Source organism: Rhinoderma darwinii, chromosome 3 (genome assembly GCF_050947455.1).
Source record: "Rhinoderma darwinii isolate aRhiDar2 chromosome 3, aRhiDar2.hap1, whole genome shotgun sequence".
NCBI classification, from domain to species: Eukaryota; Metazoa; Chordata; class Amphibia; order Anura; family Rhinodermatidae; genus Rhinoderma; species Rhinoderma darwinii.
In genome coordinates this window covers 255,183,428-255,206,843 of record NC_134689.1, presented here as the reverse complement: position 1 = coordinate 255,206,843, position 23,416 = coordinate 255,183,428, and the positions used below count along the sequence as shown (strand labels likewise).

The 23,416-nt window shown below is 38.7% G+C and overlaps 1 protein-coding gene across 3 annotated transcripts in view; it reads left to right on the top strand.

Moving 5' to 3' along the window:
- Positions 1-23,416, top strand: part of RORA (RAR related orphan receptor A) — a 425,240-nt gene that overhangs the window by 369,762 nt on the left and 32,062 nt on the right. Inside the window, exon 1 of one of the 3 annotated variants that reach the window (XM_075857793.1) lies at positions 2-80. The exons of the other annotated variants lie outside the window; for them this stretch is intronic. Within the exon in view, the coding sequence (XP_075713908.1) occupies positions 53-80 (28 nt within the window). The 5' untranslated portion in view covers positions 2-52. Of the gene's footprint in view, position 1; positions 81-23,416 lie in introns of those variants that run through there. 3 annotated transcript variants of the gene reach the window in all.

The window sequence follows — 23,416 nt, the reverse complement described above, 5'->3', positions numbered from 1 at the left end:
CTACAGAGAGCGCTGGAGTGTGCGGGGGGCTACGGGGTACAGCACGGTGACCATGTATTATGTGATCGCGGCCATGAAAGGTGAGAGACTGCACCGGCATCACTAATACCTGGCAGAGCGAGGGGGTCCGGGCAGAGCAGGGCACACTGGCACTCTTGTCTATTAAGGCAGGGCAAATGCTCTGCTTTTACGTAGGCAGACGAGGGAAGCTGGCACCAGGGTTAGAGATAAAGCGGCCTGGCATGGGCTTTAACAAACCAATGGAAGAATGAAATCTGCGGTGAACTTGAGATCGTGGCACAGGGGGGAGTGTCATGACAAGGTGACAGAGACGGGCACTTTAGACGGGTGCTGTGGAGTTAGGAAGGTTTCTGCCAGGTCCAGAACCCTCTGACTGCCAGTGTTGAGGTGGCATGTAGAGCAGGAAGTGTAGGGATAATAGTCCACGGCAGGGACCAGCGTCATGCCCGAAGGGGTATAAAGTAATAGAACGCTAACATTTAATATCTACATTACTGTGATGGCAATTTATTGTTCTACGTTATCAGCCACTTCAAGCTGGAGGGACTGACTGTAATGATCTTCAATGATATTACTATCAGGAAGTTTAGAAAATAATCTGTCCCCATCATCACTACTTTATCTGGGGACCTCCTGAACCATTTCCATACATATTTATGACTTTTATAAGTTTTCTTTATGTTACTGCACTTTTAATTTCGTTTTGCTGCTGACATTAGTCAGGTGTAGACTGTCGCTTGCATGCATTTTATGTATTATACCCGTGCCCAAACTGGTGGCACTTCTATGGTACCCAATGTTCTGAGGTTTAGTACTTTCCTTCAGAACCATTATTACATGGACTGTGGGAATTGTGTGTAACTTGCTGCTCTATTTAACTGGGATGTCTGCTCTATTATACTGGGGTATCTGGTCTATTATACTGGGGTGTCTGCTCTAATATACTGGGGTGTCTGGTCTATTATACTGGGGTATCTGGTTTACAATATTGTGGTGTCCGGTCGATTATACTGGAGTGTCTGGTCTATTATACTGGGGTGTCTGCTCTATTATACTGGGGTATCTGGTCTATTATACTGGGGTGTCTGCTCTATTATACTGGGGTATCTGGTCTATTATACTGGGGTGTCTGCTCTAATATACTGGGGTGTCTGCTCTAATATACTGGGGTGTCTGGTCTATTATACTGGGGTATCTGCTCTATTATACTGGGGTATCTGGTCTATTATACTGGGGTGTCTGGTCTATTATACTGGGGTATCTGGTTTACAATATTGTGGTGTCCGGTCGATTATACTGGAGTGTCTGGTCTATTATACTGGGGTGTCTGCTCTATTATACTGGGGTATCTGGTCTATTATACTGGGGTGTCTGCTCTATTATACTGGGGTATCTGGTCTATTATACTGGGGTGTCTGCTCTAATATACTGGGGTGTCTGGTCTATTATACTGGGGTGTCTGGTCTATTATACTGGGGTATCTGGTTTACAATATTGGGGTGTCCGGTCGATTATACTGGAGTGTCTGGTCTATTATGCTGGGGTGTCTGCTCTATAATGCTGGGGTGTCTGGTTTACAATATTGGGGTGTCCGGTCGATTATACTGGAGTGTCTGGTCTATTATGCTGAGGTGTCTGGTCTATTATACTGGGGTGTCTGCTCTATTATACTGGGGTGTCTGCTCTATTATACTGGGGTGTCGGCTCTATTATACTGGGGTGTCTGCTCTATTATGCTGGGGTGTCTGCTCTATTATACTCGAGTGTCTGGTCTATTATGCTGGGGTGTCTGCTCTATTATACTGGGGTGTCTGCTCTATTATACTGGGGTGTCTGCTCTATTATGCTGGGGTGTCTGCTCTATTATACTGGGGTGTCTGCTCTATTATACTGGGGTATCAGGTTTACAATATTGGGGTGTCCGGTCGATTATACTGGAGTGTCTGGTCTATTATGCTGGGGTGTCTGCTCTATAATGCTGGGGTTTAGACAATGTGTATGCCTGGTCCTGCAGACCATACTGGACACTTCCGTAGGCCGCTGGACAATACTGACCACAGAATTGATATGTGGTAATCCAATGAAGTGATTCTCCACAGGACTGCAGCATACTACTTCTATTCCATGTAATGTCTATTTTACATACATCCCTGTATACCCCTGTCGTTTTATTCCAATTATCCATGTCTTGCCTAAAAAAAGAAGCCCAGCCACTAGTATGTAATGTCTATTGCTAGTGGTATTGTGTGCCAGCCCTCAAAGCCACAGGAAAATTGTTAGCATAGATAAACTAAAACTGCTGATGGAGTGGAATTCAGTGTTCCCGTAGAAAAGAAGCAATTTGTTTCAGGCATAGAAACTTGCAGCTCTGCTACAGCCACACAGGATTTAGGTGAGGTTTAGGCCATTGGCCTATTAGTGAATCCGAGTCAGAGAGTTTTGTGCTTTTGTCTCTGCGTCTGTGTTTATACATAACTGCCGTTATTACCAATGGACCATATAATTATATATTTCATAATGACTTAATGAGTTTCTCTTGTATGGACTGACGTCTGGTTGCTCTTACGTCCATGTTAACTCATTTTACATCAGTACTTAATATCCACTGCTTGTCTTTGTGAAATACTTAGCGCTGCAATTTAAAATGCAGAAATTTTAAAGCCGCAGGTACCTTAGATACGACACAAGAGAATTTCAATGTGAAGGAAATAGTTCAGGACAGTCTTTTGTACATCATTATATTTTAAAGAGTAAAATATTAATATAAGAAACAGTAAAACAATGGAGTCTAAGGTGGGGGCTAGACATAGACTTTCTTTTTAGTAAGCGATCGCTGTGATCGCTGTCCATAGGAATGCATTGAGTAGCTTAAATATCTTAAAAATCGCTCCAGTCAAGTGGTTTGCCCTGATTATTTTTTTTCAATCTCTACATTATGGGATTTCAGAGCTACATACTTGTCAGGAGCGATTTTGAATAGATTTTCAATCTACTGAATACATTTCTGTGGACAGCGATTTATCACATTGAAATCACAGCGATCTTTAGTACTGAGATAAATAGTTTTAGCCTAATTCATTCATATGTACAGCGATTTATCGCTCACTACAAAAGTCTAGGTCTAGCTCTGCCACCAATCCACCCTGCCACCATACAATCAAAAGTGTATTTACACTGATTCTGTAGTCATCGTTCTCTTTTATGTTATATAGCATTATATAACAATCTAAAAATTGCTGTATCCTAGATGGTGCAAAGTGTCAGAAGTTTCCTGAGTACATTTTCGAACAAGAAGACACGTATGTCAGACTGTACCTCTAATATAAAAGGGTCTTGAAGCCCTGCTTTCTGACAATTTTTGTGAGATCACATATATTGCTATATCTATTTCTGTTTGCTCTACTGGTATTATAGAGATGTGGTGCTCATTGCTTTGACCTTTCAGATTGTTTAAGGGGTAAAGCCTTTGAGATATATATATATATATATATATATATATATATATATATATATATATATTTCAGGATATATGTGCTTACTCTTTCTCTTATTCGTGGTTCATGACCCATCATCATCAGTGTTTCTTTCTCCATTAGTGATTTATCCTTGAGCCTTATTTTGGGCTAGGACTTGGGTACATCACATGCTTGTGTATTTTTAAATGTTCTTAAATTTTGTCTGTCTTTTTTTGTATTATGTAATTGTATAATAAGGTTATTCCACTTATATTAGACATGCAGTTTGACATACGTGTCTTCTCGTTCAAAAATCTACTGTGTGTATGTACACGTTGACTGGCACTTGATAGATATTTGTGGTGCCCACTGTACATTGTTCTAGAAGTTTACTGAGTAACCTTGAGAAAGGTCATGGAAATCCTTGCACCTTGCAACTCATTACCTATTACTAGAAGTGTATTGTATTTTTTTTATGTGTCTGTGTTTATGTATATTACTAATATGTATATATCTATACAGGGTATATGCATATATAACACATAAAAACAAATATATGTATCAGTCATATACATACATACACACACACACAGATATATATATGGATTTTATATAATGCACAGTAATATAAATAGTGTAATGATATCTATTATTGGTAGATATTGGTATAAATATTAACATATGGGAAAAAATGTAGAGATTTTTATTAAGAACGAGCCTTTACATGGCATTGTCTTGACCCGTCCTTGTTATATCATGACATGTACATGGAACCAATATCTTGGGTTTACCCAACAGGCCTTTGCATTGTATTTTAGAGATTATTTAGTTACTGATGTATCGCAGGACTTGGTTCCTGCTTTCCAGTATGGGCCATGGCAATGGCAGTAATGAGAATCCAATCTGTGAGAGAATCTATCTACCTATTATTGATGTGTATGGCTATGTTCACACGGGGTATTTTGCCGAGTTTTTTGACGCGGAAACCGCGTCGTAAAACTCGGCAAAAGCGGCCCGAGAACGCCTCCCATTGATTTCAATGGGAGGCGTCGGCGTCTTTTTTCCGCGAGCAGTAAAACTGCCTCGCGGGAAAAAGAAGCGACATGCCCTATCTTCGGGCGCTTCCGCCTCTGACCTCCCATTGACTTCAATGGGAGGCAGAGAAAGCGTATTTCGCGCTGTTTTATGCCCGCGGCGCTCAATGGCCGCGGGCGAAAAACGGCGCGAAAATCACCGCGAAAATCGGCGTGCAGGGAGAGGAAAATCTGCCTCAAAGTTCCAAACGGAATTTTGAGGCAGATATTCCTCCCCCAAAATACTCCGTGTGAACATAGCCTATGACGGATAAGCGTGTAGCAATTGCGCGCTGTACTATTGAATTTGAAAGTATGAAAAATGAAGGCCCATTTAATAAAAGCTTGTTTCTCACAGACTCCTACTATAGTAATGAGTAATTGTAGTCATTTCACCCTTTATGTATTGCCTTTAAAGTTATTTCCGTATGTTACCATTTAATCTCCTCAGATTCTGTTTCTAGAATGAAATACTCATAAACTAATGAGAAATGAAAATTGGAGCATACTTCTTTGTGTTTTGTATATGATGTCATGTTTACCGCTTCCTATATGGTGGGATTACACTATACACATCATTTATGTTGTAGTGATTTCCATTGTTCAGTCGCTCGTTTGTATAAAATTATTTAGGGCTTTTTCGGAGTTAACATTAATTATTTTCTAGAGTGTAAGCTTTTTGGCCCAAGATTTACCTCAGTATTTGTGCTGATTTATATCTGATATTTCTAAAACTGTTCTGTTCTGTTGTCTGCGGTTTTCTATAAAATGGCTTTATTATATCCCTTTTAGTATAGGATTTATTTAGATTTAATGGTGGCGGCAGATTATTCAGGTAGAAGAGATTGTCCGTTTTATCAGTTATTACTGTGATAACTTTCTAGAATTGTCTACTGTTATATTTCTCATAACGTTCATACAAATTTAGTAGAGCCGAGTTTGTCACATTGTTATATCACAATGTGATAGATTTATTTTCCATATGACTGCAGGTAAAACTGTGTCATTATCTTCAATTCTCTTTATTGAGAAAGTCCCTGTAGATTGAAATGGCAAATTCCACTCTGCTACATCTGTAAAGGTAGGATCTGTTTCACCTTCTTACTGATCAGTAAAGATTACAGTTTTGCCTAACGTAGCTCTCCTGTAATGCACCATTGTACACTGGTCCGGAATATTGTCATGTCTCCTATAATATAACATTTTGTATCACTTTGACATCTTCACAATATCTTCATATTTTAGATGGTTGTTTAAATTGTTGTTTAAATGTAGCTTCTTTTTCTTTTCACGGACATTCTGCAGAATTCTGTCATGGTAATGCGATATTTCATACATTTGGTGTAAATGAAATGAAATGCAGGTCAGAAAGATTTTACAAAACAATAAATAAAAAATGTGCTTTTAATTCTTCGACTTAGAACAATGACATTTAACATGTGATCGGTTGCTTTGATCTGTAAACCCTTTTCATAGAGAGTTGCACCAAAACGTAAGTTTAACCCCGGGGCTGAATAGTTTTTGCATTGTCGTAAATATCAGGGGTAAGGTAATGCCGAAGGTTTATGTGTGCGCCAATGTAAAAGCAGAGATGACACATGAGCAGATTTCTATGAGTGCCAAATAACAAACTTGGCTATACTACATCTGACAAACCCAGATCTACTAAGTATGACAAACTCTGCTCTAGTGTGTCTAATAAACTCACCTGGGCACCATAACTGACCTCTGCTACATCTCATATCTGCTATATATGACACAATGAACTTTCTACATGTGTGTGCCCTATTATACTTGTATCACACACACTTTTTACAGAGCATTGACTAATGGCTATAAGCTTTCGTCATGATATAACCGTATTTTTCGTTCTCCATTGACGATAGATGGTGAATTTTTAGGCCTCAGCATGGGGAAGTTGGAGAATGTTCTATAATAAGGTTATTGGAGTCAGCATTGTGAGTGGATATTTTGCCGAAAGCAAGAACCACTTGTTTCTCTTGTTCAACTTGTCTGTATTCGAGAAACTAGTCCTACCTACTGTAAATGTTCTATAATTTATTTAAAGAAGAAAAAGCATACTTTAAAAGCCGACAATGTTAAAGCCATGGAAGATTATAGATTCAGGATTTTCTTCTTATTGATTAGTATCACGAAAGCTGACAAAACATAAAGCAATGTAGTTAATATACGTGTATATCCTGTCTATGCTAGAACTATACGATCCCGAACAGGGGAACATAATAGTAACAGAAGACAAAACTAAAATACATATGTTTTCTGGTCAAGTTCCTTCATGGAAGCATTATTACTAGCCAGGACAAATCCCAGGAGCCAGTTAGACAAAGCATGTAGACATTTTCTTTTGGCATCTTACACTATGGGTGGTTTTCTATTGAGTGGAAGTTCTTAATCCCGGACAGACTTCTGGAGGGGTCTTTCTGGCTGCTTTAAGTCTACAGTATTTCCCATTCACATACAAGAAAACAGCAAATGTTGAATTTTCACAAAGTAAAAGTGACGCCCCTGACAGTTTCTGTGGTCAAGCGATAAAAATAATTTAGCACTGTGGTTCGATATGTAGATAAATGTGGCTTTGCTGGCGGACCACTTACGAAATACATTCTGAATAAGAGATATAACACCTAGAGATTGTAAACCCGTGCCAAGATCTTCACCACAATGCTGATCACTTCTATGACTCGGCCTCGATCTTACTTTTCATACTTTATTTTATTTACTGTTGTCTTTAATATAGCATCCTTTAATAATGTAATGAAGATGGAACTGGGCATGTGAACTAAAAAATGGTAACATTTTTCAAAAAGATTTGGGTGCCAACCACGGAGTCCCTGGTAGAACAATATTACAATAACTTTTTGGCTATTTTGTAATAGATGCTATGCTTATTTTTACAAATAGAAACATACCATTAGTCATGAAGACTTGAGGAGTTTACTGGGAGTTTTCTTCACTCATAATTTTTTTTGTGGGATTTGGACTTTGTATGTATAAATCCAAGATAATCTATGAGAATGAGAGAGTACAAATCCATGAATTATTCCATGTATGTGTAAGCCATGTTTGATAAACAGGAATTGAACAGAAGTGACTTGGAACTTTAAGGCTGGGTTCACACGTACATGTCCGATAAGCCTGAAATTACGGAGCTGTTTTCAGGAGAAAACAGCTCCTGAATTTCAGACGTAATGGCATGTGCAGGCGTTTTTCGCAGCGTCCATTACGGACGTAATTGGAGCTGTATTTCTATGGAGTCAATGGAAAACGGCTTTAATTACGTCCCAAGAAGTGACATGCACTTCTTTGACGCGGGCGTCTTTTTTACGTGCCGTCTTTTGACAGCGGCGCGTAAAAAAATGACCGTCGGCACAGTACATCGTAAAACCCATTCAAATGAATGGGCAGATGTTTGCCGGCTCTTTGGAGCGTAATTTGAGGTTAAAACGCCCGAATTACGTCCGTAAATAGGGTTTCTGAACCCAGCCTAATAGTCAGATTTAGTTTACTATCTTAGTTGATTGTTTCGATGTCTTTCAACAAATCTTAGAATATATTCTCTAAGAATAATTAAATATTATAAATAAATGAATAATTAAGTAATATTTAGAATTTGCCATTCCCATTTTTTCCTTCTTTTCAATCTTTGACCATACTTTATCCTTTTATTAGGTAAATCCAACATGTGCATTTTAGCAGATACATCCCTATATTTTTTCTGTGCCTGATACTTCTCAAAGATATACCGGATATGTAACAAGCACCAAAAATCTGTAACGTCCAATATTTGCCCATCTTATCAGGATAATCAGAAAAGACTAATATCCTTTAAACAAATCATAATATTTATTTTTATTATTTTTTGTTGCAAGCATTTTTTTCTTAGGTTGTAAACTATAGTTAGTTTGTGTCGTCATCATCCTCAGCGACATATACGTTTGAGACCACTGTGATACTACTATGGATGGTGACTTTTTGTTAGTCAGCAGATGAGCTTTCTTACTAGGTCAACATGTTGGTGTTTATTGAAATAGTTTTTTCAGACTTTGCCCATTCTCAGAAAGCTTTCCTAGATTCACATGAAATGCTTTTTTGATGATTTTACAGAAACTTTTAATACATAAAATTATAATAGATTTAACAGATTTGGGATTTTACAGTATGTAGATGTAAAGTTGAACTCAAAGGATGTAGTTTTTTTTTTTTTCTAACCTAGCTATTTGTAATTATGTCATAATGATATGTTTGTGGGTAACCATGTACCCAATATGATAACATATAGACGGCAAACCTGACTGTTTTAGTGGAAAATCTTACACCGGAGTCTGGAATGTTTATATAGTAATAAAAGTATATGCTATAAAAACTGCAATGTATGTGTCCTGCATTGTCAGATGAAGAATGGATTGAGTCGTCAGTTTATCCAAGTGATAGTCCGATAAAAGACATTGTTAGCTATAGAAAAGCATGATATGTTCTCTTATTAAAGAGGTATTCCATCCAATTATATTTCCGGCATACCCATGAACTCCCATGTTATGGCATATTCTATAGATATAATTTCTATGTCTTTGGCTGGAGTAGCCTTACACTTTTAATGTATTATTATATTGTATAATAATCTATATTATTATAAATAATCAATTGCCAAGTTTGTGGCAAGCTTAACATAGGCATCTTATGGTTTTACACATAAAAAATTCCCAATAGTATTACTCAGGTCAATTATAAAGTTTTTACTTGCTGTCTCAAGCCTGTTTTATTGGAATTGATAGAACAAAGCAAGATGTTTTTCTGAATACATTGAGTTCTTCAAATGCATGTTGAAGGATATTTGTGTTGTTTTTTTGTGTTTTGTTATCTGTAGAATAATATAAGGCAGCTTAGAAAAGCAAGTCTTGATTTATGGTCTGTCTATAGTATTTCCCCTAAGTAGCACATTTGCCTCATTTGGCCAACTTGGAGCTTTAGACTTGCCCTTCTTGCCCCTTATTGTTAAACAAATGTATGGTCCTGACCCGTACCAACCTCTATCATCAAATGTCCATGGGCAGGCTTTCATTTTCAAGAAAATGGAACAATTATGTCTATTGTGTTCCATTCATTCGATCCAGTTCACCGTCTCAAAGGTTTATAAGTTAATTTTATTGAACACGATGAGTATTTTACATTAAAACTTAGTAACCATGTTATAAAGGAGATGTAGCGTTTTTTCCTCTTCCTAGACGGTATTATGTATGATATTGGATACTGTGACTAAGCAAAAAAGTTGCTGTTTTTGACTCAAAGATTTACCTAACTGATAGAATTGACAGATCTTAAAGGGGTATTCCCGTCTCAGACATTTATTGCAAATCCCTAGGATAGACCATAAAAGTCTGAGATCGAAATATCCCTTTAAACACTAAGACGGCTCAGATTTGCTAACATTCAGTAAATCTACTGCCATTTAGCAAAAGATGGGATAGATTTTTGTCTATCACTAAGAAAATATCACTACTAACACAATGAATGTAAATTGGCCTGAGGGATTATTTACTCTTTATGTCCAATTCCTGAGATTCCAGATTTTTCTACAGGTTTTAATTTAAGAATGCATATATGGAAAGTCCCAATTAATTTTTGATAAATAATATAACGATTACGCCATGGTTGGTATCATAAGTACCAAACCGCTATAGGGCTGGTTTTCACCTGAGGTCATGCGTGTCCGTAATGTTTTAATACAAGTCATGGGATAAATAAACTGTGTCAGATATGACTCGATAATTAATCACCACTATTTCTGTCTTTTTTCTATATTATTATTGGGATTAGTTTTACACTTGCATTTCTAGTTGTATACTCACCCCATGATATTAAGGCATGGACAGATGATACTGCTGCATCAATGAAAGTAGACCGGTATTCTCCTTGATTCCTATAATTAAGTTATGTAATACGTGAGATACTTTATAGGATTATGTTAAGAGGAAATGATAGAAATGTATTAGATTGAAATGAAAGGTTCTAAAGGGGCAGGAAGTTGGACTATGTGACATTGAGGTTTAACATGGTGCGCCAGTTCATATTTTTCCAACTCTGCCCAATCTTAGTAGCGACTCTTATTATTATGGGGGTGTTTCCTGAATATGGAACATAGGCATGCACAATGCACTGGGTGGACCATCAAAGTGATCAAATGCAAGACAATCATGCTGTGCTTGTTTTGTCTTTAGTAGCTGAAAATCTAGAATTATTTCTAAACACTGAATGACACAATGAAAACCAGTACCTTATTAGTTACTATGGTTTCGTACCAGTCATTGGTGTCCTTGGTAACTTGAAATTGAGCAGATGCCCTTTACAAGACGGAGGGCAAATCTAAAGAAAATGTCCTTAAGCTTTCAAATCTTTTGGCAACTATTTTAAAATTGTTGTGTTGTAAAGAGGGTGGTGTCGTACCTCTTTAAGATCATCCAGAGAGATGACTGTGAACTAAGCAGAATTTTAATTTGCAATCTATTGTTTATACATGACATGTAAAAGTCGAAATCATTGTATCTGTGGTGGCTATTTGTCCTGACTTATGCAGAGCAGTCCGCATCTCTTTATATGTTTTCTCAGCAGAAACCTTTGTGGTTTGTATTTGCTATGCTCTAATTCTTTGAATTCATAGAGAAATAATAAAAAGGATTATGGTGAAAGGTCTATATTTAGTAGAAATTAATATTAATACTGAAAGTTACTTTAATCACTGCTGCTCTGGTTTTAATATGGTTATCCAAATCTAAATGTTATTATGTGTATTGTTTGCTGCCGCTTGTCAGTAAATAACCTGCATGTATCATAGGTGATAATCGATAATTGACCATAGCGCAAAAAATGGACCATAATACAAAGAGAAATAGTCTATACTGAATATCCATCTCCATTAGTCACGTATTTAAGTTGCTGCAGGGTTGGGATTAACATTTGTAACAACCGGTTCCCTACTTGGCTTGCGGAAAATCTGCGGTTTAGCGGGCCTCAGAAAATTATTCTAACTCTAATAATGAAATAAAGCAATTGCCAAGTCAGGTGAAAGCGTGTTATAAAAGTTTGTACTATGTGAAACTATAGCTCCCAGTATGACCTAAACAGTGTTAAGGAAATGCTGAGAGTTGTTGTTTCACAAAGTAGAAATGTGTCACCCATCATCTCACCACAGAGATTGAGTGACTATAGTACTGATCAGTCAGAGGCAGGATAAACATTTACATTCAGTGACTTACAGGTGATGTCTTCCCTGATTGGAGTCGTTCTTTTTTTAAATCTATTTGGCCTAGACCATTATGAGGACTTCTTCCAACTATGTCTCAACTCTGCAGAATTTACTGTCCAGACGTCTTTGGCGCCTAAATTTTCATCACATCTTCACCCTCTATACTAAGACAAGCCCTAAATATAATCATACACAGGACGGGATCCCTCTTCTCCCGAGTTCCCTGAATTGGCTGCTATTTTAACAACCGGCCCTATATTGCCGGTCTTTAGAAGAAATTGTATTCTTATTTTACAGTCTTCTTGGAGGATTCCAAATTTAACAGTAGTGTTGTAGGAAACCCATGCAAACTCCTACTTGGATATAGAGATCTTACAAAGCACATACAGATATTGTCCTGGCTGATTTTGAATTAGTGGTTTCAAGTGCAATGTTAACCATCATATTATTTCACAATGAATCAGGAAACTGTTAAAAATCACAAAGAAGAAGACAATACACGGTCATATTTTGATGTAAACGATTAGCAAACTTTTGTCACAGCTGTCAGGACGCTTGTGCAGTTAGACAATAATACATTGTAGAACTGAAGATGACTAAACGACCTTCCAACTCATTTTCATTATGACACACTTCCATGATGGACCACTGCCTTCCACTAAATCAATAGATTGCCAAACCAGGGTCAGATGACAAGTCAGTTTTGGATGTGCGATGGCACAGGCATTCCAAGTGTGTTTGATAGTTGTCCAATGCTTTGATTTATACCTAGACTACAACCTAGTTCACCCACAACATGATAGCTGCCAAAAGTAGCTGTCCTTAAGTTTCAGGCAAATTTTAGGGGTCGCTTCTTACTAGTGCAAAACTCATGCCATACATTGACCATCAAAAGTCGTAGTATAGAGCAGCCATACTGTATATTTTTGCTATTGAGCATATTACAATATCCTGATAACCTACTAGTTCTTAAATCGTCAGCTATGACCACCTTTTTTAGCGGAACAATTTGTGCTAAAATGCTCCTCCGTCTAATTCCAGGAATGGGAAAGCAGGCCTTAAATTGATATTTTCTTCTATAGGAAATAAGGATTGAAAATAAGGTTTGAAAAATATGACCAGGTTGTTTAGGTACAGCGCTATGGCAGCGAACTGAATCTTTGCCCCAAGTGAAGAAAAGCCTAACCACTACTATGAGACCACTTACTGTTCTCTAGGTCACTTCTTTATTCTCTGGCCTTTTGCGGCCGACTAGGGGGAAGGAGGTAAATACTTGTATAGTGTCAGAGAAGGTCCTTATTTGTCAGAAGTCTTATATGTGCAGGCCAAAGATTTACAATAAATGCAAACACTATAGAGATTGCCAGGGCGTGTATGTATGCAATATAATTATTAGGAAGAATTTGCTCATCCTGGAATGTTATTACAATTTAGGTCGATGTAATCCTGCCTATATGAAATGGATTCAACATGTCCCAGTAATACAGCAGGATTTTCTGCCAGATTTAGTGCTCTGAAACTTTTGGCCTTGTTCACACAGAGGTTCTGGGATGCAGGTTTTATTTCACTTTTTCTTATGCAAAACCAGGAGTGGATCCTGTAGGGAGGCAAAGTGTAAATGGAATACTCCTACTTTTTTGAGGGGGATACAAAACCTAAAAAATAAAATACATAAAACAATTATACTACTCTGGATGCTGATGAAAATCGTTTCTAAAACTATTTATGGCCGTAGTCACATAACCTGAATGTTTCCCATTATAAAAGTATTTGGATTTTTTTTCGCATTGCGGTACAGTTGCCTATCCAGGTATATTTTAAGGCCAATTTCTGTTCCATAACTATCCTTATGGACTACTGGTTATGTAACTGCCTGCAGAGCACAACTCCTTGTTCTGTATATATTACGCTATGCATTTATTTATACTGTATGAAAAGAAAATTCAGTTTTCATTGATGTTTACCTTTTCAGGCCTATCCCACACAGTAAATTTTTGGCACAATTTTTAATGCAATTTTTTTGCCACAGCCAGGAGTGAATCCAAAACCTAGGGAAAGTATAAAGAAAACACTTCTACTACTTTTTCATATCTAATACGGTTGTTTGCCTCAAAACAGGCTTAAAAACTATACTGTGTGAACAAGGACTGCAAGTCTTTTAATATTTGGCTGATGATTCTAGGATCGTTACTGATAAGGGGAGACTTAAAGGGCCATAGAAGTCTTTCATGGACAATATTTAGTACTGAGGGGAAAAAAGGGACTGTGGAGAATAAGTGGGACAGGTATCAGGCTGTGGGCATGAGGAATCTGAATTCGATACTGTGCATATATGTAGATACTTTTATGTCTTGGTATTGTAATTATTATTATTATATTGTCACATGGCAGTGTGTTTTATAGACCTTATTGTTTATATAAAAAAAACTGCTCTAGATTTGTAAATTGTAAAAATTTAAAACTAGGGCACTCCAGCCCATTCCTTGAAGTGAACAGAACATTTAGGAAATACCCTTTAATTGGAGGATGAGGTCTTAGAAGACAACGCTATGTGCACCTTTAAGCATCTTCTGTTTTATCATTAAGACTGTCTGTGAATTAGTAGGACTGTAATGCCGCATCAGTTTTACTCATGGAAACCCCAGAGTGAAGCTGGCAGAAGTTCAAAGGGGTTCAGCATTCACTAGATGGCTGCAGCCCCTTCATCCTCTGTAATTCTAGCGATTGGTGGAAGTTTCAGCTACTTGACCCCACTGATAACATCTTCTGTCATGTTACAATGTACGAGGTACAGAGGAGTAGTATCATAACTGTGTGAATATATTACTCTTAAATGCGTGACTTAAAATGAAAAATGGCTGCCCAGAAAGATGATGTGTAAACGAACAAAGACATTTTAATATTAATTAAATATTTGGGTGGAGTTATCTTTTAATGTTTAATGTAGATGCAAGTTATTTGCATTTATACATATTTCAATACAATTATATCTAATTCTACACACCCTAACAAAATTCCTCTGCCTGATGGAAAGGTACAGATAGAGGCGAATTTAGGGTACAGTACAACACTATACGGTTTTATATTAGTTGACTGTTGTTGGGTAATCCATATCTTTCATTGTCTGTTCATGTAAATTAAAAACTGACGGTTTTTTTAGATAATTTTTTTTTCCCAAATATAGCCATCTAGCCATTAATATATGTATAAAATAGTCATGCTTGAATGATGTCCATGCTCTTGATCTTTATGTATAAGCTGTATACGCTGATGTCTACCTGGAGGGTTCATCTGTAGAGTCTGTTGTAGGTCAGTGTGTAAACAACATGCGCATCAGCGGCCCTGGAAATTCCATCGCCTGAACCAAATATGCAAATTATATATATATATATATATATATATATATATATATATATATATATATTCTCTATTAGGGCAAATGGATGTCATAAAAGGGGTTCCCCTGCTTGGGACCCTCTGCTATGAGCCAGAGCGGGAAACCATTAACAAGCAGCGAAGCCTGGCGTATTCGGGGCCCCAGTGCACACAACATCAAAAACAACTTGTTCTTACACACGAGCGTGTTCGGTCCGTGATATATGGTCCGTATGTCGGCTGCATTTCCCGGAGCGAACACACTGCAGAGAGCCGGGCTCCTAGCATCATAGTTATCTATGACGCTAGGTGTCCCTGCCTCGCTGCGGGAAAACTGTCCCGTACTGTAAGGCTATGTTCACACGGAGTATTTTGGGGGAGGAATATCTGCCTCAAAGCTCCAAACGGAATTTTGAGGCAGATATTCCTCCCCCAAAATACTCCGTGTGAATAGCAATTATCGCGCCGTTTTTCGCCCGCGGCCATAAAACACGCTTTCTCCTGCCTCCCATTGAAGTCAATGGGAGGTCGGAGGCGGAAGTGCCCGAAGATAGGGCATGTCGCTTCTTTTTCCCGCGAGGCAGTTTTACTGCTCGCGGGAAAAAGACGCCGACGCCTCCCATTGAAATCAATGGGAGGCGTTCTCGGGCCGTTTCTGCCGAGTTTTGCGACGCGGTTTCCGCGTCAAAAAACTCGGCAAAAGACCCCGTGTGAACATAGCCTAATAATGTTTTCAGTACAGGACAGCGCAGTGAGGCAGTGACACCATCATAGATAACTATAATGCTAGGAGCCCGGCTCCCTGCAGTGTGTTCGGTCCGAGAAATGCGGCCGACGTACGGACTGTATATCACGGACCGAACACGCTCGTGTGTGAGGCTCCTTAAGCCAACTATATATTGCATTTCTGAAAAATTTGTGCTTGAAGATTTATGTACAGTAGTTGCTGTGGTTTTTAAGAACCACGACACAATATGCCCAGCCTTTATGTATGTTTCATATGTGCCACTTCTGAGAGGGTATCTTACTGCTGCTGTGTTGGTCTGCTCCTATAATAATTATGAGATCATACAACAAATAGGATTGTTATTAATTTGGCTTATCATGCCCATTCATCTATTTAGGTTGGGTTTACACATAGCAATTTTTGTTTTGGTCAGATTGAAAATGTTGGATCATAGCATTATCACAATGAATAGATGTCTAATATGTGATTATTATCTGACCAAAGATTATTTCTGCACTGTGCGCCATTATAACTAAGATTATGGTATATAAACTGAACGGTAGAGAAACTCCATGTTTGAGAACTGCAGATTTTACTTTGCTGCACTGGGAATCATTTTTCTTGTTCCAATTCAAGCTTAATATTTTTGGATTTCAATGGACAGCACAGACTGATGTCTAAAGTAGGGAGAATGGATTATGAGCCCCAGTAGGGATTCGTGTGAGTGGTTAAAATCTGTGTACAGAATATGTTATGTGATGGAAAATTAAATAAGTACTGATATAACACAATACAAATAAAAGGGTATGGAGGTAATGGGAAAAGATTGGTAATGCATGGTATCCAGCCTAACCTTTTACAATGTCATTTCTCTCTGCTGTTAAATTCAAGTCTTTTTTTTAGAGAACATTTAGAAACCTGAGGAAAGGTCTTGCACAGTTTGTGTTTTCACCTTTGTGATGCATGCGAGGTTCACTAAATTGCAAGCTTGTCATTGTATAATTGTATTTGATATAATGTGGTTGTGATGGACTGCCTGAATAATGCTGTTATGTAAGTTGCTTTTACCTGTTTAGTATATCATCCATATAATTATGTGTACAGTACACACAGCTTAATAAATTCATACACACCCTTTGTTCTTATACACTAACTTACGCAGTACATTGGTATCAAGGCATCACACCTTGATGTATAATGCTTGTGTAAGACTTTTATTTTACTTTATATGGCAAACGTTGGCCGAGGTATAGGAGTTGCAGAGGGCGCACACTCCGAGCCTGGTGGCCTTAGGTACCTTTTTACAGATTTAGAAGAGGGTCCAGTAAATCTAAGCTAAACTTCTAAAGAAGATGTGTATGTTTGGCTAATTGTATTGTCTAAATTAAATGGATGTTTTACTTTTTTTTTATTTTTTATAACTTTTTATTATTTACATACATTTCCAAAAGTGAAAATATTTGGAAATGTGAATCCCTGAGTAGTCCTTTTGAAATGTTCTATACAGCTGTTTCTGAATTATCTTGGTTTCCTTCCTAAAAGTAGACGTTCGATGACCACACCCAATGGGTGTCACTACAGTGGAAATGAGGGTAAACATCTTTCTACAGAAAGTAATGACACCTAACTAAGTGCAAATGTAAAGTGAATCTCCACCCTTGAACCCTGTTTTCTTAATCTAAATAAAATCCAAATATCTGTGCTATAGAATTTCTTAATATATATTTATAGTGGTTGGAGCTTAGTTTTTCTGAGAGCTCCAAATCGTCTGCATGAACAGAGTTAAAAAATAAAATACTGGCTACCTGTAGCTACCACTTGGGGGAGAGCTTAATAGCTTACTGGATATGACTTAAAGGGTAACTAAACATTCTACAAACTTCTGACATGTCATAGTGACATGTCAGAAGTTTTGATTGGTGGGGGTCCGAGCACTGAGACCCCCACCAATCGCTAAAACGAAGCGGCAGAAGATCTCGTGTGAGCGGCAGAAATGCTCGTGTGTTACATTGATTTCCGGAAAAAGCCGAACAGAAACAAAGCGGCTCAGCGCTCACACGAGCACTTCTGTTGCTTCATTTTAGCGTTTGGTAGGGGTCTCTGTGCTCGGATCCCCACCAATCAAAACTTCTGACATGTCAGAAGTTTGTTGAACATTTAGTTACCCTTTAATATCTAGAATTCAATACTACATCTGTATGCAACAAGCCCATAACCCCCCGTCCTCCCGCCCCACATCCCCAGTGGTGTCTACAGGCAGCCGGAATTTTATTATTTAACTCTGTCTATGCAGGGGACATATAGCTCTGTAATAGAAAAACAAATATGACCATTATTAAGTTATTAATATAACTTAAACACTACATAATGTAGAACATAAAAACTACATGGTGTTAAAAGGTAGACAGAGAATTAAAAAAATGTTTAATGGTACGATGGCTATTTCTCAAACTAGTTAAACCATGATTATTAATGCTGTTTGGCCTAAAATACCAGACAATCCCAGAATACGACCTGTAATCTCATCAGGGACGTATGAAAGGATTAGTGTTCATGAACGAAACTCGTGATTTGTGTAATAATCTCGCCTGTATGTAGCAAGCATTGTAAACTCTCGCTCTTTTCACATTAGAACTGCTTTTATCTTGCCTTATTGGTGCTCTCAATCAAAGTGGCATGTTCTCTACGCTAACTTACATGTATCAGTGATTTTATATTATATATTGATAGACTGTTTTTGTTGGTATGAGGGATTAAAAAATCTTTGTACTTCATTTGTGTACAATCCAGAGTACATTGGTTAAAGAGATTTCCCCCTAAAAGCTGGGTGACGGCTAGCATGGCTGTCATTTACAGCTTCCATGGGGATTGTTGTCCTGCTTTCCCAGAGTTCTGAATAGCATATCTGCCTTATTATGCTTTGACATATGCCATATTTCCACACGGCTGTATAAGTAGACCGCTTTGCTATTTGGGAGTCGGAAAAAAATAGATGTCCCTTCATATGGGAGCTGTCATGGTGGTCATTTTTGTTATCGCCTAGATTCCCTTGAAACAGATGTAGCTAAGAAAGAGCTGAATAGAAATTGTATAAACTTAACAGAAGAACGCAAGTCTGGACTCCGCTTTATATTGCTCCTTTTTTTCTATTTTAGGGAAATATGCTATTTAAGAATGCATGGTGGGATTGAAATTCTCTGTCAGCACCATGGACAGAGAATGGGATATCAACCATACTGACTTAGATTAGAATGTATTACTCATAGTATATTTGTCCTATGTAACAGGGTGTGTGTGCGTGCGTGGGTGCGTGCGCATGTGCGTTTTTGTGTGTGTGTCTTTTTAGTTTTCAAATTCCTATATTACTTCATCTGATATTTAGGAAATTTGTTTCCATTTTGGAATCTCACAGGACCAGAAACAGAAGGTTTAGCAGAGATAACCAATCATAAGACTGATTGAAAAAACATAATAGCATATTTTATATATTTTTGTACTTTCTACTTTGGTCTGATACCCAGGATATTCTCTACCCTTAAATGTAAATGGTATATGCTTTACTATGACAATCCAATAATCCAGGATATTTGATGATCTGGCGCCTATTATGTCCAGTGAATGCCAGATTAAAGGCTTTTTACTGTACTTTGTATATGTTCATTCATTGGCTTTAACTATCTGAAGTTGCTCTGAAAGTTGCAAACGTCATATGACCTGCGGATAACAATACCGTGTTGTGCCATGTTTAAGACTTTTTACTGATAATCACATTTATTTCGTCAATGTTGAGCATTCACTTGCTTAATGTGATATCCATTACGGGACTGAAAGATGCCAGAATTAGCAAAGGTTTCAATCAGATCCCAAAAGTGTGTTGTGTGTGGGTTTTTTTTTGTTTTGTTTTAAGCCACAATCTGAACCTTCATAATATTTCTTTAACCTATTCCCGTTGATTGTTGAAGGTTAATCGAACTTTGCAGTCCTGCACAAATCGGATATAAAGAATAATTTATTGCATTACTGTAATGAGTTTCAGGGCTCTGGGCAGCTATTTAACGTGGGGAATTTACCCTGGGGTGTTTTTATTGGTGTACAGACATTAATTATTAATATACTTTCTGATTATTATCATTGCCTTCATTCTGAGCAAAGCTATAAAGAGTTATGTGTTTATTATGAGAAAATGCCAGTCTAGGATCTGTGGGCAAACTTTGTGCTCATATTGGCCAGCTGGTTAGTTCCAACGTAAGGAAAGTCGTATCTGTCAGCAGCTCTTCAGTCATACTGGGGGGGGGACGGGACGGACTAGAGCAACTTACATTTATTCCACTGCTTGATGCAGTAATTCATCTGTGTGAACAGCTCCTCAAACTCTTCTGAGCTACTGAGTGCTGTATAGTGGTCGCTCTTCGCACCCCTAGGTTAACTCTTTGTGTCAGAGACATGTTATCTAATGTAGATTCCAATACGTTGACAATAATTTTGTGTTTTGCAACGGTTTTCACTGTCAAAATCCTAGGATCCTTACAGTGATCCGTTCTCCTCCCTTTTCCCATTGTTACTTCCCAATCCCGGTTCCTGCAGCAAGTCCCTGACTGCATCCGCGCTTACTGCCAGCGGTCGTATCTGCCGCTCTCCATAGGTGTCCACACCCAAGTCTTGGGTCGCCAAAGCAACTGACGCCCGAAGATGACTTCCTGGCGTCCTATTTAAAGGGGACCTCAGCTGCAAAACGTTGTCTGTTGATTAAGGTTCTCACCTTGACTGGCTCCTGTTTCTGTGTGCTTGTGGCTAATATTTGCTACTGACTCTGTCTTTGTTCCTGACTACGGCCCTGTTTCTGGATAGGCTTCTGCATTGTCCTTTGAATTCCTTCCTTTAGGGTATGTTCACACGCACTAATTACGGACGTAATTCGGGCGTTTTTGCCCCGAATTACGTCTGAAAATAGCGCCTCAATAGCGCTGACAAACATCTGCCCATTGAAAGCAATGGGCAGACGTTTGTCTGTTCACACGAGGCGTAATTTACGCGCCACTGTCAAATGACGGCGCGTAAATAGACGCCCGCGTCAAAGAAGTGACCTGTCACTTCTTTGGCCGTAATTGGAGCTGTCATTCATTGACTCCAATGAATAGCAGCGCCAATTACGTCCGTAATGGACGCGGCGTTCAAGCGCCTGCACATGCCGTTACGGCTGAAATTACGGGGATGTTTTCATACTGAAACATCCCCGTTATTTCAGCCGTTACGGACGCCCTCGTGTGAACATACCCTTTATCTGTTGTTCTACTCCTGGCTGTCTGCTGAGTATGCTCCTGTCTCATCCTAAACCACTCTACTGGTGACGACCCTTGGCTTTTTTCCTGAATACGCTCCCACTTCTACTGCTGCCAATCCATGACTATGCTGGGGTCCACAACCTGAGGATCTCCCTGCATGTTCACACCTCCTTCCAGGGATCAAGAGTGAAAACCAGGAGATCCCTTAGACTCTGCACCCCAATCTAGCCAGCGCCAAATGGATTGTGGCTTAGAGAATTCACATCTCTGGTACATGACTGTAATACCCATGCCAGAATCTGCTCCCATTTTCAGTGAGGGGAGAATAAATTTCCTATAAGACAAGCTTGAGCTGAGCCTAAGGATTCATTTGCATAAGTATTGATCATGTTTACTGCCTTCCATCCAGAACAGGCATCGGGAAAAAGAAAAACCTTTCCTAGAGAAACTCCCACTTCCATCTACTGGAATCCAATGGAATTTTTGTAAAAATAAGTATGGACCACATGTAAGACACACGTATGGATCAAATGTAAGCTTTAGAACAAGCCTTAGAGAGAACCATTCACCTGCCCATACATGTGCAGCTGAGTGCAGCATGTAATGGGGAGGGCTGTACAAACTCTGTCTCACGTTACACTTTTTTCCTATGTTCCTCCATTATTTACCTATGGGTGCCGTTATATTTTGCACGCGATATGTAACTTTACTGTCAATGGAGCGTTTCTATCTAAACTAAATGGCAAGGGGGCATGATGTGTTCGCTCTGGCACTGTCCAATCCGCTACGGACAGTGTCAGGGCAGCTTGCGCTGTGTTCCCTCCCTCGAGAACACACACAGACTGAGAGAGCGCTCTCTGCAGAACCACCAGTTTGTGTGTCCTCGCAGGAGGGAACACAGCGCAAGCCGCCCTGACAATGTCCGTAGCTGATTGGACAGTGTCAGAGCGAAGACATCACGCCCCCTTGCCATTTAGTTAGAAACGCTCGCAAGAAATCAGTCTTCTCCTCATCTGCCGACAGCTGAAGAGTGAGAGTGTGCGCGCGCACACGCTTTCCTCTCTCCAGCTATTGCTGTAACACTGTCCGTAGCTGATTGGACAGTGTCACAGCCATAGCAACACGCCCCCTTGCCATTACATGTCCCATTGACAGTTCAGGGGGTTATTTAAATTTCGAGCGCCAAATATAACGGCACCGATCTGTAAATAGCGGAGGAAGATAGGAAAAAGTGTAAAGTGAGACAGTGTTTGTGAAGCCCTCCCCATTACATGCTGCACATGTATGGGCAGGTGAAAGGTTCTCTTTAAGTTGTACACTCAATAGGAAGATCCATCAATAGATCTATTATATCTCGAGAATTTAAGCTAGTCTGAACATGCTTCTCTTTCCTGTTACATTCTGTCTTATACACTATAATTACAATTGCATAAGTATAATATGTATGTAATTCTGATTTTATTATATGGAAAGCAGTTACTTAAACAAAATATGGGTGTAACCGGAGGCAGTGGGTAGAGCCAGCACACATACAACTTACCTGTTTTCCTGGCATTTAAACACACAGGCTTAACATAGCTAATTGTAAAAAATAAATACAAAATCTTGATTGTTAATTATATTAATTTTGGATTCCAACCTCTAAGCCGTTGATTGGTCTAAGCTGTATCTCGGTTTCAGCATTCTGTTCGATGTTTGGTCATAGTTAGCATTGAATGCTTCTAGAAACAATTTAGTTGACCGGTTAAATCGGTAAACTTATGTGTATGAGACCAATGTGTTGGTCTCATACACAAAAATAGGGGAGTGATAGTTACTTATTATTTAAGATCATTTGAATTGGTAATTGTTATTGGTATTATGAACTTTGATCATTGGCAGATAACTTGTCACAGTGCACTGCCCACAATGGACAGAGGCTAGCAAGGTGCCCACTTAGGAGGCAACAGGCCTAGGGGCACTGATTGGTAAAGTGTATATATCACTTATCACTGAATCAAATAAGAACTTTCAATAAGGACAGCGAACATTAGTCAGTGCAGATTGAATGGAGGAGATGGTGTTGAAATAAGTTCCTCTCTTCTACACTGTTGTTCCTTCAGTCAGCGTGAATGCCCTTCTGCAACAAGATATGTACAGAGAGATACAGAATGAGTTAAGCAGGGTTCACATGCTGTGTAATGTAGGAAGAAGGTCCTGGTAGCACAGTGCCTAAATCTTTC